We start from the raw sequence: 20,487 nt of genomic DNA on the forward strand, positions 1-20,487 counted from the left end.
ATATTCAGCTATGAATTTGTGGATGAAGCTTTCAAATTATTATGTTTGTTTAACATGTAGCAAAATAGTGTCAGTAAAAAGTTACATTTACAGAATGTGTGTATGTGTGTGTGTGTGTGTGTCTGTATGTGTGTGTGTGTGTGTCTGTGTGTGTGTGTGTGTGTCTGTGTGTGTCTGTGTGTGTTTTACATGATTACAAGTGTCTCCAAAAGAACTACATCTTCTGTGCTGGAGTCATGACTCAGTTGTTAATAGCACTTGCTCCTCTTTCAGTGAACCACAGTTAGATCAAGTGGCTCATAATTCCCTCTATTTCTAGGATTAGGGTATCTGGCTCCCTCTTTTGATCTATGAAGGCAATCACCTTCTGGAACATTCCTATGAATACAGACACACGAATAAATAAATAGTAAAAGAAAAGTCTTCAAAAAGTTAGATCTTCAACTAAAAATTAAGAGTAGGCTAAAACAATAGTTGGGAGAATAAATAGTCAATTTTTAAACTAAATTTAAACATTTCTATTCATTCTATATATTGTCATTTTATGTATTATTTCACTATATTTTATTGTACTTAAATGCATGCATTTATCAGCAGTATCAAGCATTGAAGTGAAATTCACAGAAGAGAACAAAATAGAAAACAGCTTTGAAGGCACAGAGTCAATGGTATGCAAATATTTAATCTGGGGTCTTAGGTTCACAAAGCTTTGTTTTGTTTAGTAAAAGTAAATAAAATTAGTTTGTTAGACTATCCTAGAAAGTAATTTATCAGTATTTAGCATTTATTTTTTGCTTATCTAGTTATTTTTAATTATTTTATTAGATATTTTCTTCATTTACATTTCAAATGCTATCCTGAATGTCCCCTATGTCCTCCCCCCGCCCTGCTCCCCTACCCACTCACTCCCACTTCTTGGCCCTGGCATTCCCCTGTATGGGGCATATAAAGTTTGCAAGACCAAGGGGCCTCTCTTCCCAATGATGGCCAAATAGGCCTTCTTCTGCTATATATGCAGCTAGAGACACGAGTTCTGGGGGTACTGATTAGTTCATATTGTTGTTCCACCTATAGGGTTGCACACCTCTTCAGCTCCTTGGGTAATTTCTCTAGCCCCTCCATTGGGGGCCCAGTGTTCTGTCCTATAGCTGACTGTGGGCATCCACTTGTGTATTTTCCAGGCACTGGCATAGCCTCACAAGAGACAGCTATATCAGGGTCCTTTCAGCAAAATCTTGCTGGCATATGCAATAGTGTCTGCATTTGGTGGCTGATTATGGGATAGATCCCCGCGTGGTGCAGTCTCTGGATAGTCCATCCTTTCAACTTAGCTCCAAACTTTGTCTCTGCAACTTCTTCCATGGGTATTTTATTCCCTATTTTAGGGAGGAATGAAGTATCCACACTTTGGTCTTTCTTCTTATTGATTTTCTTGTGTTTTAGAGATTGTATCTTGGGTATTCTAGGTTTCTGGGCTAATATCCACTTATCAGTGAATGCATATCAAGTGACATCTTTTGTGATTGGGTTACCTCACTCAGGATGATATCCTTCAGATACATCCCTTTGCCCAAGAATTTCATAAATTCATTGTTTTTAATAGCTTAGTACTCCATTGTGTAAATGTACCACANTTTCTGTATCCATTCCTCTNTTGAGGGACATCTGGGTTCTTTCCAGCTTCTGGCTATNATAAATANNGCTGCTATGAACATAGTGGAGCATGTGTCCTTATTACTAGTTGGAACATCTTCTGGGTATATACCCAGAAGAGGTATTGCTGGATCTACCAGTAGTACTATGTCCAATTTTCTGAGGAACCACTAGACTGATTTCCAGAGTGGTTGTACAAGCTTGCAATCCCACCAGCAATGGAGGATTCCTCTTTCTCCAGAACCTCGCCAGCATCTACTGTCACCTGAATTTTTGATCCTTTTTATTTTGTTAATATTTCCACTTCTTTCTTCTTTTCTTTTCTTCTTCTTTTTCTTTCTTTCTTTCTTTTCTTCCTTCCTTCCTTTCTTTTTTTTTGTTCCATGATTTATTTTTTTATTTTTATTAGATATTTTCTTTATTTACATTTCAAATGTTATCACCTTGCCAGGTCTCCTCTCCAGAAATCCCCCTCTCCCATGCCTTGTCCCCCTTCCTCTATGAGGGTGCTCTCCCACCCACCCACCCACTCCCTCCTTCTAGTCCTGGCATTCCCCTACACTGGGATATTGAACCCTCTGGCCTCCCTCTGATGTCCAACAAGGCCATCCTCTACCACAAATGTGGCCAGAGCCATGGACCCCTCCATGTGTGCTCTTTGGTTGGTGGTCCAGTCCCCAGGAGCTCCAAGGGTCTGGCCAGTTGACACTCCTCCATTGCTGGTAGGATTGCAAACTGGTACAACCACTCTGGAAATCAGTCTGGTGGTTCCTCAGAATATTGGACATAGTACTACCTGAGGATCCAGCTATACCACTCCTAGGCATATACCCAGAAGATGCTCTAACATGTAATAAGGACACGTGCTCCACTATGTTCATAGCAGCCACATTTATAATAGCCAGAAGCTGGAAGCAACCCAGATGTCCCTCAACAGAGGAATGGATACAGAAAATATGGTACATTTACACAATGGAATACTACTCAGCTATTAAAAACAATGTTCCCTCTTTTATAAAGCTGCCTCATTTTGACTCTGTGGCAGACCTCCAATAGCCATAGATGTCTTCTACTATTCTTCCATTAGATGTAGAATACAGGCTCAAACAAGTAACTGCTGTGTTATTAAGATCAGTCTACAACCCTATAGAAGGAACAACAATATGAACTAACCAGTACCCCCAGAGCTGTGTCTCTAGTTGCATATTTAGCGGAGGATGGCCTAGTCAGCCATCACTGGGAGGAGAGGTCCTTGGTCTTGCGAAGATTATATGCCCCAGTACAGGGGAATGCCAGGGCCAGGAAGTAGGAGTGGGTAGGTTGGAGAGCAGGGCGGGGGGGGTATAGGGGACTTTTGGGATAGCATTTGAAATGTAAATGAAGACAATATCTAATAAAAATTGTTTTTGAAAAAAAAAGATCACTTAGTGTGCACTTTAAGCATGGCAGTATTTTTCTTCACATATAAAGGTGCCTTTCTGGTCTGCCTCCATCTAAAGGACATACATATCAAATGTTATGAATGTGTTTATACACTGCAGTTATAGTGTGAAGATTGTCTAAAAGGCCTCATACTGATTCACATATTCATATATATTGCATTTGCATAAAAAATTTGATAGTTATATGTTTGGGTGATATTTGATAATTAGGCTTGATATTCTCTGTAAGATTATTTGTGTTTGATTGTGAATATATAATGCTATTATTATCTGTCTAGTGTGCAATACACATTAAAATTTTTATACTTCAGGTAAGGCTCTTATCCACAGGCATTCAGAGGTTTTTGCAAATGCAATCAATACAGACATGCTAATCAATATAAGGCATTCTGATGGTCTTATCGCCCCCCATATCTCCCTCCTAACCTTATGAGCTCCATTTTGAAAAGATTTTATTTTAATTGTTTGAGTGTTTTGCCTATATGTAGTGACTGCAGAGACCAGAAAAGAGTTCCAAACCATGGAGAATTGGAGTTAAGGGCAACTGGAAACCATCATGAGAGTGCCTGGACTCAAACCTGCCCTATAGGAGCAGGAATTCTCTTAATTACTGAGCTATTTTTCAATCCCCCTCCTTTTTTATTGTTCATTACCAAGCACACATTAAGATGGTGATACTATTTTCTATCAGAATAAGTGAGACTAAACGTTTTTGTATGTTGTATGGCAAAGCTACCAGGTTCCCATATGTCTCAATCCTTGGTAGTGAAAGGCTTTCCCCACTGTACTCATTTGTGACTAATTTATTAAAGCCCGGGGTGTAATAAGTGTGCTCTGGTGATTTTATTCATAAAATACAGATGCATGCTAGAATTCTTCTTCCAGATGATATATATTACTTGTATGTGTTTATATATGTGTGATTTGTTTTGAAACCTTAACATAAATTAATCTTAATTGTTTCTTTCCTGGCTATCATGTATTTGACACCTACCAATCTTTCTATGAAAGTGGTTGTGATAACCTTCCAGGCCTTCCCCCTTTTTATTAATGCCCATGAAATAAAACATGGATTTAATATAGATAAGCTAAATATTTTCCTATAACATGCAGTCATATGAAATCTTTCCTTAAATTCTTTTCTTTTTGCTTTTAAAATGAAAACTCCAGTTTCTTATAAGTTTCCAAGTCATTTGTGCAACTTACTCTTTACCTTAAATTTCATAGCTTATGCCTGAGTGTCTTCTACAGAAGACAGATGTGAATCATTTACCAGGGACTGCAAATCAAAGAAGAAAAACTATTACAAGAGGAGAAATGAAAGGTATGAGCTATGTTTATGATATGTCCATGGATAGAATAGTTATTCAAATCAGGAGGACCAATATTTGAGAGGAGAAATACAATTGTTTTATATATTAACTTAAAGTAGAAGTAAAATGGTAATAAGATTGATTTCCAATAGTTTCTGCACACACTAGCTGAATGTGTAAGTAAAACAGCTGAATTGTTCAATAAATTACAAGGCATTGTAAGATCTAAGGGGTATTTTATCAAAACGCAATACAGAGGAGGCAAGCTACCAATGAGGACAGAGTTACAGATGGAGAACAGGAATTACAGGGATCACAGGAATCTAGGGAAGGAGTGTGTGTAGTGAGAAAGTGATATGTAGCCACACACCCAAGAATATTTGGGTTACACATTTGGTTATGATGAGGGTTTTTTTTTGGGGGGGGGAACAAAGAATTGGGTAGCCAGTGAAGGGAGTAGACATGGAGAAATATAAGGGAAGAGAAATGAACATAATCAAATACCATATGTGAAATGATCAAATAATTTTATAAAATAAGGAATCTAAATCATATCCCTTGGTTCCCTTGGATCATTGGTTCCTGCCTCTTGGTATTTTCTGGAAAGGCTCTTATTCTCTGGAAAATTGGGCTGAGATGGGGAAAGTGAATCAATGGAGCCAGATGTCCTTTTTTGTTTGTTTGTTTGTTTACCCTCATTTTTTTCTTTTCCTCTTGAGGATCATGATAGTAATTATCATATTCAGTAGCTTTAGGACTCCAGATGTATCCTTGGATAAAAGAAGCTACTGGTCTACCAACCATACTGTCAGTAGTTATCAAAGATCTATACAATGCCTTACTGCTTAGTACTTTGATAGACATGACAAGGATAAATATTGATTTGTTTCTAGCTAGTTTGAAGGGAACATAAAAGTTTCAAAGAGATAGATAATAACAAATGATAAAAATGTAGGCACCTATTGGAACCAGCATACTAAGACTCTATGTTATCAAATAGATCTACATTTATGATTGTATGATACACATGCACTTCTAAATAGAGATGAATGCTGTGATGTGTGTGTATGTGTATGTGTGTGTGTTTGAGTGTGTGTAAATAAAGGAATAAAATAAGACTATAATTGTACTGATACATTGAATTGCTCTCTACATAAAAAGCAGGAGATGTAGGTTAAATTTAGAATTCTTGGTGAAGAAGCCTAAGAAAATGTCTTTCAGAAAGATTCTCTGCAATTATATTTAATCTCAAAGCTCACTCACGGTAGCTGCAGCCTTTGGGAAGCAGAATGGAAAGCTAGTTTTGGGGAGCCGGATCATTTCAATTCTCCCCACAATTCTTAAATATCAAATTTATTATAGAGTCAAAAAGATTCTAAGAATTCAGATGGTGTTTTTATTACCTTTTCAGCTAAGTTGATAAAGAAATCCATAATCCCATGAGAAAATGTAAATACACCAGTATCCCTTGTCTATTTTGATTTAAAAAAAAAGAATATGTCATAGCATACCTCCTGTTATTTCAGTGATAAAAAGCAGTACACATTTGTTACAATGCAATTTTCATCATTTCTCTGTTCTTGCTGAGTCACATAACAAATGGGTAGCAGGAGAAAGTGCTATTGTATGGCAGAATGGATATTCCTAATATGTTCCAGTAAATATGTGTGTCCCAGTGATCACCACCAGCATACACAGGAGCCTTAACCCCTCGGGTCCTGGGTTTGTCATCTGACCAGAGATCACACCCCTCTTCACCACTCAGCATGTCCAACATGCTGTTTTTGCATTTTCCTAAGTGATGTTCATTAGACTTGCCCAACTCTGAAAAGATCCTACCTTTAAGCTTACCTAAGAATTCATCTTTATCTTTCTCATTCTTATTCCTATCACAATCTAAAACAGAAAAGGAAGGCAAACAATTATTCCCACAAACCAAACTCTAGATCACAATTTTCTAAGTTACCCACTTGGAAAGATTCACTCTCCTATTACTACTGGACTATTAATGGATTACTTTGCCTGATTTTTGTGTAGCTGACTCTGTTCTTCATGTTTTTAGGATCTCCAAAGGAATATCCTCCTCAACTTAAGGAAGTACGTGTTGCATAGTTCTTGATATGGTTAACTTCATGTTTTATGAAGTGAAAAATAACCATTAAATTTCTTCTCCCAACATCTGTACAGTCTACTATTCAGAGGGGAAGTGCATTTGAATATACAGCAGTGGTGGGCATGCATGCAAGCACAAGTGAATCAGGTAATTTGCAGTATCGATACCGTGGGAAGCAGTGGTGTAAAACGTGGGATATTTGCTATGTTCTGACTCTGCCATTGTTACAACCCCAAATCTAAGGAAATAATTTGTCAATAATTCAAATGTCCTTCTTGGCATTAGCGTATGAACTACAAAATGTACACAAATATTAGAGGCAAGATTTTTAAAACCTGAGTCCTTATGCTTGGCTTCCTAAGTACAGTTGTCAATGAAAATCCTTGACCAGTTAGTTATGTAACTCCCAATGTTCCATGATTGACATTTGTACCTTTTTCAAAGCTAATAACTAATTATCAGGAAAGTGGACATCATTGAGCATATCCATGTTTTGTGATTCGCCTGGCCTGTAGTATCCAGGACTGTCTTGAAGACTAGTAAGTTGCCAAGAGTGAAGATACATATTCATTTCTCCTGGAAATCACAAGCAATTGGAAGCCTACATTCACCGTGGCATTCAGTGTGTTTGTGCTGAATCTCAGAATGAGGTCCATTTTCATAGTCCATGTGACTTAGTATAACTATTACAAGATGAGTTCATGGCACGAACAATTTTTGGCACATTTCCTAGCTCCGGTCTGAGTCTCATATTTTCATCTCTTATCTTCAGTGAAGGCATCCTCCGACACGTGTGCTTGTTCTGCTGGTATGCTTTCCCCATGCACAGCACTGATCTGTGTCAAGGGCAAGTGTCACAATGGGACACCTCAAACATATTACTCTAAAATGCACTGGAGTTGTTTTAATACCCAGAATCTGGCTGGCCTCTCCACCTTCACGTTTTCATCTGTACCCACTTTCCGCTCACATTGCCACACTGCTGAGGTCTGTTCCTCACCAGTACATATATTTTAGGGTAAATATAACTCATGCCCATTTCTTTTCTTGTGTTTTTATTATTCCCAGGCTTCTGTGCACCTAACCATACTATTGTGCCTCAGGGCAGGCATGCCAGGGGGAAATCGGTTGGTGAATTTAACATCAACAGGGTAGAATTTCCAGTTCCTACCTAGCATTTATCAGTACTTCAACCAGTAATTACTGAACAAGAAGAATAATGTCTTGTTACACAAACATGATAAAAAATGTTGTTCCTTCCAATATGTTACCAAATGATATGCACATGTAGAATGATTTAATTATTTAAGCCTAATAGAAACCATATAAAAGTTACAAAGGATCCCATTTTAGAGATATCTAATTTTTAGAAAGCAATTTAGACGGTTAAGACTTCCCACAACTAATTGTATTTAAGAAGTAGAAACAAGAATTAAGTAAGTAGACAAAACATTTTTGATATGTTTGCATCTTTTTCTATATAATACATAAAAATAGTAATATTTCTAATATGAAGCTGAGAATGATGTACACTGTAAATATGAACACTTAATAGTATTTTCCAGTTTTGTGTCTAGAGTTCAAGTTTTCTGGTTCATTTGTGGGTAAATATTTGAAATTGCTGAGTTTTCTTTACCTCACAGTGTCTAATGTCTGACCAAATGATGTATTTAAATTTGCATGAGCATGTGTGCCTCACAATATATTAAACATTCAACTAAATAGTAAGATCCCTTAAAATGATTGCTTGGAAAAAAATGAAAATTTAGAATCACTATAACTATGTTTAAGCATTCAACTTGTTCCTTTGCAATACCCTCATTTTATTTATTACTACTATATTTTAGTTAATGCTAACTAAATGTATGCATTTGTCAGAAGAATCAGGCAATGAAGAAATGGTAGTGGAAGAGCTCAAAAGGCACGGGAGCCATCCAAGTCTCCAGTCATGGGTATGTAAATATTACATTGATGAGTCTCACTGAATACTGCTTTGCTTTGCTTTGTTTTGTTTAAGAACATAAAAAGGCAAATACAGTTACATACCAAACTATCAGAACAATCAGTCACAACTATGTTCTTTATTTAAAATATATTTTACCATCTTATTACTTTAAAAATATTCTTGGGGTACTTATGTATTCAAATTGAAATCTGATCTTAATTTTGTTGTTCACTATTCCTGTGAAAATCATTTGAAACTTCATGTGTTAGCTCCATAAAATAATAACTTGCTAAACTCAAAACAGCCTCAGGAGTAAGCAAATCAGTACATCTCCTAATCCCATAGTCTCTTCATGCCAGTTTCTATGATTGAAATGACTTAATACTTCCAAGTACCTTTGGCCTCAGTTTTCCTTGTAAGAGATCATTTCTAGTCTACCTTTTAGAAATACCTTTCTTTTCTTTGGGAATGGAGTTTGGTAGTTCAATGCATCTTCTTTATTGACAATTGACACACTGCTTCTGTTTGATTCCATCTGTTTATTGCTACTACTGCCGCATATTTTTATTGGCTGCATGTAAGAAAGCTCCAACAGATGCCTCTAAGCACATGGGGCCTTTCAGGTTTTGCACAGTAAGTATTAAACATTTGATGAACTTACTGGCTCCTACTTGTTAAGAAAAGACTAGCCTGTGACACCACGCCATACCAGTGTTCCCATTGTGTGTGACCCTTTGTCATCAGTTCCTCAGTCTATAACATGGGAGTAAAATTGGAATCAGAGGTGCAATGAAGAGTATTGTGTTGTTACATTTTAATTATTATTATCATTATTCCATGACAACACTAAGATAGAAACAGTACTTGACCTTGAGCAAATAAATGAAACATGCACAGTTTTTGCCAGTTTTAACAGTAAAAACACTCGGTGGCTGTAATTACTTGTGTTGGTTTAAGGAATCTTCAGGAAACTGAAAGCATTTGTTTTGCATGCTTTATTCCAGATGGATGTTTTAGGCGTTGTGCTGGTGATCTTGCTACCAAAAAGCTACAAAGAACACTTGGAATTTATTTTTATAGGTTAAAGATATTAGTTATGCATTTGATAAAGTCTCTCATATTAAATTATCAAATTATCCTAATCTATCTTTGCTCATTGACACATACTTGATAGCTATTCTGATTCCTAGAAAATGTTTCAGAATTTCTTCTGTGTGTGGTGCTCACTGTGAGAGGAATGCGAGGCTTTCAGTCTAAATGACATGGTTTCCCATACATGTTGCCCTTAATTTCAGTTAAATTGCTTTTGGAATAAGGCATTCAGAAAAATATTTTACAGCTCACTTTTATTTTGATTTTAACAGACTACCTCTGAGACTTTTTCACTGGATGATGGGGTTCATTCAGCTAGGATTATGGATGAAAGACCAGAAAATATCACAAATACAGAAGTGAAAGGTAACACATGTGTTTTATGTGAAGCCCTTAGGGTGAGTAGTTATAAAATTAGGAAGGTTAGATTATTCTACTATTCAAATACACTTCCCTACTTCCCACATAGCAAGTTCCGCTTCAGACAAGCCATGTAGAAACACTTTCTGCCAACATAACTGAACGAGCTGCTAAAGAAGACGAGATACTAAATGCATCACAAAGTTTCATAATGTCTGAGGAGTAGCAAGGTAAAGAAGGCAGAGAAGGGAGTGGCAGGAAAGCCATTGAGGGATAAAAAGGGATTGTGAAGGTGCGTGAAAAGTATGTGCGGGTGGTGAAATTCTCTAAAGTATGAAACACGGGGTGCTAGATATGTCAGAGAGAAAAAGTGATCTCTGCTGCTCATATTATCTATGTATCATGACAGCAGAAGCATGTCTTTGCATTCCTCTTCCATTTGAGAAGAAAATGAACATTTTCCTACCCCTTCCAGAACACAAACATTTGATTTTCATAGGGCTAATAGGAACATAGCTGCTATGTCATATAGGGAGAGCAATTGATGTCCAACATTGGTTACTACTTAGTGTAGTATAATACCTAACCAAACAAGCAAAGCAAGAGAGAAGAAAAACAGTAGGTGTGTTTTGAGATGGTCAAGTACACCATGGAAGTCCAAAAATACATTTGGAAATGTGTAATTTCTTCTGTGGTTTGTATGTGGTAAACATAAGGATGACAGACAGAGTACTAATCTGAAACAGAAAATCGAGCCAATAGAAGAGGCAGCCATCTCTATCAGCCACTATATTATGGTTTGTCATGCCATGATAAAACACTATGGTCAGATACAACATGGGCATTTCTGGTAACTCACACCAATCACAAAGTGGTTAGTGCTCTTTGCCATGGCTGAAGCAACCTCAGGCTGAAAGGCAACTTGGAGAGAAAAGAGGCCATTTTACCTCTTAGTAACAGTCCACCACTGAGGGACTTCTGAGCAAGACCTCAAACAGAACAGGGACCTGGAGGCAGAAATGGAGTCAATGAGAAATGCTGCTTACTGGCTTACTCAGTCTGCTTTCCTATACACTCCATGAGTGCATGCCCAGAGGTGGCACTGCCCACAGTGGGCTGGGCTCTACCACATCAATCAGAAATGACAATTATATGGAGACACTTTCTTAATTAACACTCTCTCTTCCTAAATATGTCTAGCTTTGTATCAAGTTGACAGGACCTAGCCAGCACAGCCATTGACTCTTACCTTTGATAGATGACAGCTGAAGACCATGACAGAGCTGACAGTGAGATTTAGCAACTCCAAGATTCTGAATTTGTCCATGAGTTATCCAAAGGTTCTGGTCAATCAAACATTGTTTGAGGACTAGTTATCAAGTGAGCTTTTAAAAGATCTGTTAGATAATTGTTCGAGGCTTACAAGAACCTAGAGAAAAAATAAATATTGTTTTGGTTCTGTTCATGTTTTTGAGATACAGCAAAGTTCAAATGAGATGAAGAATAAAAAGGTTTAGTTTCTTATTGCAAGCAGAAAACTTCTCTACAATATTCACCACTCCTATAATTCTAATTTTATAATTCTTAGATACTATGCTAAACCTAGGGAGAATGAAAGAGTCAGTATAATTTATGAAACTCATGTAAGATAGAAAGAATGAAGAAAATAGATTTTGAGATAGGAAAATGAATGATGGGGAAATTATAGAGTACATAGAAAAAACAAAATTGTTTTCTCCTCTAAGCCCTCCTGTTTACCACCCATTGTTGCCTTTCAAATTAATGGCCTCTTCTTTTATTTATTGTTATCCAGTGTACATACATACATACACACACACACACACACACACACACACACACAGCCTCAGGGTATTTATGTTGGTATTTCTAAATGTATGACTCCACATTACTCAGTTCACCTTGAAAATTCTTCACCAGTGAGTGACTCCTATTTTGATTAATGTGTGTGTCTTTCCCAAAGCTGGCAAATAATTATTGTAAAGATGGAAAGAATTGAACTTCTTGCATTTTCCAATACAACCAGAAGTTGAGACCAAGGTTGACCTGACCTTGGCAATTCAAAGCTATCCTAAATAGCACAATAATTATACAAGGCTTACAAAAGGAGGCTGTGGTTTTTATTTCTCCTGATTCTTCTATTTAGTTTGTCAGTGCAATTAATCTCTACTGTCATAGTCTATCCTGATGCTTCAGATCATATGACAGGATATAAATACCACAGCATAATACGATAGAATGTAACATAGTCAGACAAATGTAATCATTTTCTCTTCAAATTTCACCCCGAGCCAGTGAGAAGGCTCATTGGGTAGAGGAGAAAATGTACAGACCTAAGGACCTGAGCTCACTCCTGGATCCCACAAGGTAGCATGAAAAAATGACTCTTAAATTTTCTTCAAATCTCCACATGTGGGCTATGGCATGTTGAATGCCTAAACACACAGACAGATGGACAGACAGACAGACATATAGGCAGGTAGGCAAACACACATACACACATAAATAAATAGATAGATAGATAGATAGATAGATAGATAGATAGATAGATAGATAGATAATAGACGAATAAGTAAATAAATATATCTAAAAATTATGTGTTGGTATGTGTAACTATAAATTATAAAACTTGAGCTATAAAATAAATCTAAACTTCTTGCCCATCGAATCTCTTTCTATTACTCCTCCAACTATTTTACCCTTTCTTGCTCCTCCTCTGCTCTCTCCTCCTCTAACTCCTCCTCCTCTAACTATTCTTTGTCCTCTGCATACACTGATTTGGAGCTCCTTCCTTCTTATCTTTCTGCTATCCTTTCTGTTTGAGCATAACAGACAAGGCCTTCCACATACAATATCTGTGTATCACAAATGGGTGATATGCCTCTGTATGTCAACCTTGAATGAATCCCACCATCATCAATTTACAACTGCACATTAGGTTTTCTAGAAACAATGACTTGGGACTATAAAAACTCATCATTAATTATAACTAAATTTAAACACTTCTAATTATCTCTATATAAATGTTTTCATGTTTTCTACTACCACAATAAATCTGATACTATGTACATATGTGTGTTCATCAGCAGTTCCAGAAAAAGAAATAATATCAGAAAAACAAAGACATGTCAACCATGGAAATGATCATTCATTGGTATGTAAATATGTCATTTTAACAAGATAGCATAGGTGCACACATATAATTATTAAAATAATAAACCATTGGGTAGAATATTCATAATTTTGTATTTATTTTTAAAAATATTTTATCATCGTATAATTCTTAGAATATTCTTAGAAACCTCCATTCGAAATTAAATAGCATCTTAGTTCTGTTGCCCTGTATCTTTCTGAAAATTACTAGATCCTGCATAACATGCAAATTCGTTAAGGTCAAATTTCAGTTCTGTGAATGAACAGATAAGTGAAGGATTTACTTTCTACCGATCCTCCTCTTCCATCAAAGTAATGTCTGTCAACGAGAAACTCTGTCCTCCTAAAAAAAATCTATTTTTTGCAACTCAAATTTTATCTTCATTCCAGCAGCCAGGGAAGGACGATGTATGCCGTTTAGCTGTGTCTATAGAAGAGAGAAATGATACTTTGAGGCATGGTGAAATGGAAGGTATGAACAATGTGTTCTGAATACTCATTCTGTAGAATGTATATTTAAATCAGAGTGAACATGTGTGCAAGGAGACTCAGATACTGACCTAACAGATACAGTGATTTAAAAGAGAAGAATAGTGATGAGCCTCATATCTGATCCCTTTTCAATGTCAATGCAGCTGCATTGTTCAATGTACTTAAGGTATGGTAATATTTTCATGGCCATTAGGCACAATGAAATGCACAAGTGAAGTAACAATGAATGATGGGAGGATAGTGGAGTCCACAGAACAACTACTTTTTTTTTTTTTGAAATGTCACTTATATAGTTTATTTTATTTTTTCACTGAGAAGGGAATTCTCTTTTATTTTTGCAAGAAGCACTATTTTTCCGTTAGTACAACAAACTTTAAGTAGGGTGCTGTGGCTTGAATGTGAAATATCTCCTGTAGGCTCCAGGGCCTCGTCAGACTCCACCTTGTGACAGTGGTTGTCTTTATCAAAGATTTATTCTATTTAGATTCCTATTGAGTTTAGTGACTGTAATGTACAGAATAGGGTTCATCACAGCAGTTCATATGACATGATATAAGAATTTAAAATAAAACATATTGTGAAATGATCTGAAACGTGATCCTTTTTTACTAAGAAATCATTCTTTCTCTGTGTAATTAGAGTAAGATTATGAAGTATGTGATAGAGAGGAGACTGTAAAACATCAGTCCAAATCACTTGCCTATAGAGTTGCTTCTGGACTCTCCCTCCCCCTTCTGCTGTATATAGGTTTTCATTTTGCCCCGATTCATCCTCTTGTTCTGCTGCATTGTCCTCCCTTCTCCTCCACTTGCTACTCTTTCTGTTTGAGCATTACAAACAGAGCCTTTCCGCACAGTATTTGTGCTTTACAGATGATTCTTATATTCCCAGCTGGCCTCTTTCTACATCCTGAACTCCTAGTACTTTGGAAGGTGGGCACTGAAATTAAATTCCTGGATTAAAACAGAGCACGTGAAACATATCTACCAAGCTCAGTGAATTTTACTATATTGTCTACTTTATTTTGAGTCACATCTTCACTCATTTTTAAAATATAGTAAGCAGGGTATAGGCGCCTGTATTCAAGGCTTATACATTAATTTATTAACCAATTAAATTACACTGAATTGGCTCCAGGCTCATGAATATTCTGGAAACATTCTCTACATCATATATGCATCATTTATTTTGAACTTCCATCTAATATTTATTGCTATTCTAAACTATCAGTTTTTCTTGAACCACATTCTATTGATCTACATTTAGTGCAAGTATGACTACAATACACTTAAAATCTTGGTGTTGGGGACAGCATGACCCAGGCACCCAGGAACTCCACACAGCCAGTGGCACGGGTTCCTTCTGTCTGAGCTGGTGCCCTGAACAGACCTTGGGTGAGAACTCTGCCACCAGTCCCACAACACCCAGAGGAAGTTCCAGTCTCAGGTGCTCTAACACTCCCAGGATCACTGGATCACAGGATCACAGGAGCTTGATCACACCAGAATCTCAGGGTCCCAGAGGCAGATTGACTCCCAGGAGCTGTGACACACCCAGGATCTCAGGATACAGGATGCCAGAATCACAGGATCACAGAAACAGCTGAACTCTGAGAAGTTCTAACACAACCAGGATCACAGGAAGGACAGGCTCCAGTCAGATATAGTGAGGGCAGGTAGCACTAGAGATAATCAAATGGCGGGAGGGAAGCATAAGAACATAAGCAACAGAAACCAAGGTTACTTCGCATCATCAGAACCCAATTCTCCCACCATAGCAAGTCCTGGATACAACATCACGCCGGAAAAGCAAGATTCAGATCTAAAGTCACTTCTCATGATGGTGATAGAGGGCTTTAAGAAAGACATAAGTAACTCCCTTAAAGAAATACAGGAGAACACACGTAAACAGCTAGANGCCCTTAAAGAGGAAACACAAGAATCCCTTAACGAATTATAGGAATACACAATGAAACAGGTGAAGGAAATGAACAGAATCAGCCATGATTTGAAAATGGAAATAGAAGCAATAAAGAAATCACAAAGGGAGACAGAGAAAATTTAGGACTTAGAAAATTTAGGAAATAAGTCAGGAGACATAGATGCAAGCATCACCAATACACAGAATACAAGAGATGGAATAGAGAATCTCAGGTGCAGAAGATACCATAGAAAACATTGACACAACAGTCAAAGAAAATGCAAAATGCAAAAAGCTCCTAACCCAAAACATCCAGGAAATCCAGGACACAATGAGAAGACCAAACCTAAGGATAATAGATATAGAAGAGAGTGAAGATTCCCATTTAAAAGGCCAGTAAATATCTTCAACAAAATTATATAAGAAAACTTCCCTAACCTAAAGAAAATAATGCCCATGAACATACAAGAAGCCTTCAGAACTCCAAATAGACAGGACCAGAAAAGAAATTCCTCCCATCACAAAAAAAAAAAAAAAAAAAAAAAAAAAAAAAAACCAAAGAAATAATATTAAAAGTAGTAAGGGAAAATGATCAAGCAACATGTAAAGGCAGACCTATCAGAATTACACCAGACTTCTCACCAGAGACTATGAAAGCTAGAAGATCCTGAGCAGATGTCATACAAACACTAAGAGAACACAAATGCCAGACCAGATTACAAGACCCAACAAAACTCTCAATTACTATAGATGGAGAAACTAAGATATTCCATGACAAAACCAAATTTACAAAATAATTACATAAATCCAGCCCTACAAAGGATAATAGATGCAGAACACCAACACAAGGAGGGAAACTACATCCTAGAAAAAGCAAGAAAGTAATCTTTCAACAAACCCAAAAGAAGATAGCCACACGAACATAATTCTACTTCTAACAACAAAAATGACAGGGAGTAACAATCACTTTTCCTTAATATCTCTTAACATCAATGGACTCAGTTTCCCAAAAAAGACATACATTAACAAACTGGATACATAAACAGGACCCAGCATTTTGTGCATACAGGAAATGTACCTCAGTGACAAAGACAGACACTACCTCAAAGTAAAAGGTTTGAAAACAATTTTCCAAGCAAAAGCTCCAAAGAAACAAGCTGGAGTAGACATTCTAATCTCGAATAAAATCAACTTTCAACCAAAAGTTATCAAAAATATAAGGAAGGACAACTTCACACTGGTCAAGGGAAAAATTCACCAAGATGAACTCTCAATTCTGAAAACCTATGCTCCAAATGCAAGGACACCCACATCCATAAAAGAAACTTTCCTAAAGCTCAAAGCACACATCACACCCCACAAATTAATAGTGAGAGACTTCAAAACCCTGCTCTCAGCAATGGACAAATCATGGAAACAGAAAAAAAAAAAAAAACAGAGACACAGTGAAACTAACAGAAGTTATGACCCAAATGGATCTAACAGATATTTATAGAACATTTCATCCTAGAGCAAAAGAATATACCTTCTTCTCAGCATCTCATGGTACCTTGTCCAAAATTGATCATAGAATTGGTCATAAAACAGGCCTCAACAGCTACAAGAAGATTGAAATAATACCATGCACCCTATCAGATCACTACAGACTAAGGCTGGTCATAAATACCAGCAAATACAACAGAAAGCACACATATACATGGAAGCTGAACAATGCTGTACTCAATGATAACTTGGTCAAGAAGAAATAAAGAAAGAAAGGCCTTTTAGAATTTAATGAAAATGAAGACACATCATACTAAATCTTATGGGACACAACGAAAGTGGTGGCAAGAGGAACACTCTGAGCTCTAAGTCCTCCAAAAAGAAACTGAAGAGAACTTACACTAGCAGCTTGACAGCACACCTGAAAGCTAGAACTAACAAACAGACAAAAAGCAGATACACACAAGAGGAAATAATCAAACTCAGGACTGAAAACAACCAAATAGAAACAAAAAGAACTATAAAAGGAATCAACCAAACCAGGAGAGAAAATCAACAAGATAGATAAACCCTTAGCCAGACTAACCAGAGGGCACAGAGACAGTATCCAAATTAATAAAATTAGAAATGAAAAGGGAGACATAACAATGAAATATATCTTAAAATAATTATTCTGTCTGTTGAACATTAACAGTTGAAAATACTAAAATCATGCTCTACACACACACACACACACACACACACACACACACACACACACACACACAAATAACAACAAAGGAAAGAAGTCATGAAATTGAAAGCAAGTATGGCAAGGTCCATAGGAAGGCTCGGAGGAAGAAAGGCAGAGCCAGGGAATAGGGGGAGTAAAGGGGTAGAAGACTGGGGGTGTGGGTGGGGTGGGGGTAGGGATGATGTCATTGTATTGCAATCTTTATAAAGTATTTTTAAAAAAATAATATGAGTCCATCCATTGCCTTCTCATCACAGAAGCACACATCCCTTGCATACCAATGCATGTAAATACTGTCGTTATAGAGCACATTAAAATACATATTTAGAATTCAAAAAAAAACCTTGATGTTGAGTAGCTAAAAGCCATTTGTCATCTGTTGACAATCAGAACTTGACTGAACTCTTTGCCTTTTCATTGCCATACATTTGCTTTTCTATAAAGTCTCAAGCTGGTGGTGACACACACCAACTCATTTGAGTAATTCTTCCTTCCATCTACCTATATTTCTCTCTTTTTTTTTATGTTTTCACCCTTCTATGCACCTAAACTCACAGTCCAGAATTATTGGAAATTCATCCATGACTCTCTTCACTAACAGGATGTAATGCCAGGCTCCAGCAGTTAGCGTATTTTCAACATATCATTATTGAGCGAGAAAAGGAATCTTGTCAATGGCAATTCATTAGCAAAGGTTCTACATTTGCACTTGAATTATCTTAGGAAAATAGTGGATGCTATAAAGGACTTCCAAACTGGAAATGTCTGGTTTGTTGTTGTTGTTGTTGTTGTTGTTGTTGTTGTTTTCTAGAAATGTACAGTTGACCAATGAAGAAATCCTATAGCTGACTTGTCTTTAGTGGACATAAACAAGGGTGTCAGGAATGCTGCAATGTGTTGGATTTTTGTTCACATCAGAAGGATAAAATAAGTTTCTAATAATGTTTTACTTTCTAAAAATTTAATGCATATGCCATTTGGTTTGGAAAATGCACGTTATTGATATATTTTTACAATGTCAAGAATAGTGCACTGTGAATTTGAACATTTCAGTGGTGTTTTAAAGCTTTGTATTTAAGGTCATTTATTTATGTTGAGTTTGAGGATGAATCTTTAAAATCACCAAGTTAGTTGAAACTTACAGAACCTACTATCTAAGGGATATATTAATATTTTGGTTGGTTATAAGTGTATCTTAAAATATTAAATCTTCTTCTAAGGATTAAGTGTACTTACTTGTGTAAATAAATATACAATATTTGTTATTACTATTTAAACATATCCATTTGTTTCTACATAAACTTTGAACTGACATTGATTCATAGTTAATTTTACATAAATATATGAATTTACCAACAGATTTATGCAAAGAGGCAACATTAACAGAAGAACAAAGAAGACATGATGTCCATGGGTGTGTTCAGACACTGGTGTGTAAACATTTAAATTGATGCTACTCACTTGATAGCATTTTGTTCAACAAGAGAACGTAGACAACACAAAATTACATGTCAGGTTATCATATAGAATAACTTGTCCTAATTTTTAGTTAATTTAAAATAGTTTACCTCTCATATTTCTTAGATTACACTGAATGTCTCCATGTATTCAAAACTGGACATCATCTTTCTCACTTCCAAATATTTTCTGACAATTTCCTGATAACACACTAGCAAGCAATCTCTTGAGTGAGTAGATACTTTCTACACATCTTCTTCTTCCTTCAAAGCAATGTCTGCCATTGAAATGATTTTAATTTGTTGACACTGTCACCCATTCAGCTAGCCAAAATTAGCTTCAAATTTCAGTTTCAGAATCTCTTCATTTTGGGGAGAGAGGAATATTAGTTCTGTATTATGAAGTACTTTCCTGATTGACAAGTTACGTTTGCTTTGTTTAAAAGGATCTGATTGTTGTTCCCTTAAGTAGATGACATTTATTGACTAGATGTTCGAAAACATCATCAAATGATTCTAAGCACAAAGAGCTCTTTGGGTTTCACCTGCACACATTAAATATGTGTTAAATACATTAAACAAACTTTGCACAGTGGCAAAGGAAAGTCTGTGCTGTGAACTGAGACCATGTTGAAATATCCATCCCATATCAACCTTGTTAAAATCAGATTGTCCATCTATGAAATTTGGGTTCTACAGATTTGTATTTAGTTTAGATATTTTATATAATATTATACATTTTACTTGTCATTTTATTCTAGTGCTAAGATGGTAAAATTACATTACTATAAGTACATAAAGTGGTATATCTTTTTTGCTAGTTTTCCTGGTCATAATACCATACTGCTCCAAATCTCCAGATTGGATTAGAGAAGGCTTTCTTAACTGCCTGTATTCATTTTAAAGATGCTGAGATTTAGGCAGGAATTTCATAAACAGAGTAATGATTGTAATTAGGGAGTAAACCGAAAAGGAATGAACTTTGGCTTCATTTTCCTAAGTGGGAAGTATTATTTCTGTGGGTATATTGTAAATTTCATTTTAAATTTTTAACAAATATTTTAAATTTCTGGGCTAATATCCACTTATCAGTGAAGGCATATCATGTGAGTTCTTTTTTGATTGGGTTACCTCACTCAGGATGATATACTCAAGATCCATCCATTTGCCTAGGAATTTCATAAATCCATTGCTTTTAATAGCTGAGTAGTACTCTATTGTGTACATGTACCACATTTTCTGTATCCATTCCTCTATTGAGGAACATCTGGGTTCTTTCCAGCTTCTGGCTATTGTAAATAAGGCTGCTATGAA

General features: G+C 36.3%; 1 protein-coding gene across 1 annotated transcript in view; it reads left to right on the forward strand.

The window, feature by feature from the left end:
- The first annotated feature begins 581 nt into the window (after positions 1-581).
- LOC110317892 overlaps positions 582-20,487 on the forward strand; it is a 70,130-nt gene continuing 50,224 nt past the window's right edge. Inside the window, exons 1-3 of the mRNA XM_021192701.1 lie at positions 582-668; positions 4,323-4,419; positions 6,471-6,505. Coding sequence (XP_021048360.1) covers positions 582-668; positions 4,323-4,419; positions 6,471-6,505 — 219 coding nt within the window. The remainder of the gene's footprint in view (positions 669-4,322; positions 4,420-6,470; positions 6,506-20,487) is intronic.

Source organism: Mus pahari, chromosome 3 (assembly GCF_900095145.1).
Source record: "Mus pahari chromosome 3, PAHARI_EIJ_v1.1, whole genome shotgun sequence".
In the NCBI taxonomy this organism is placed as follows: domain Eukaryota; kingdom Metazoa; phylum Chordata; class Mammalia; order Rodentia; family Muridae; genus Mus; species Mus pahari.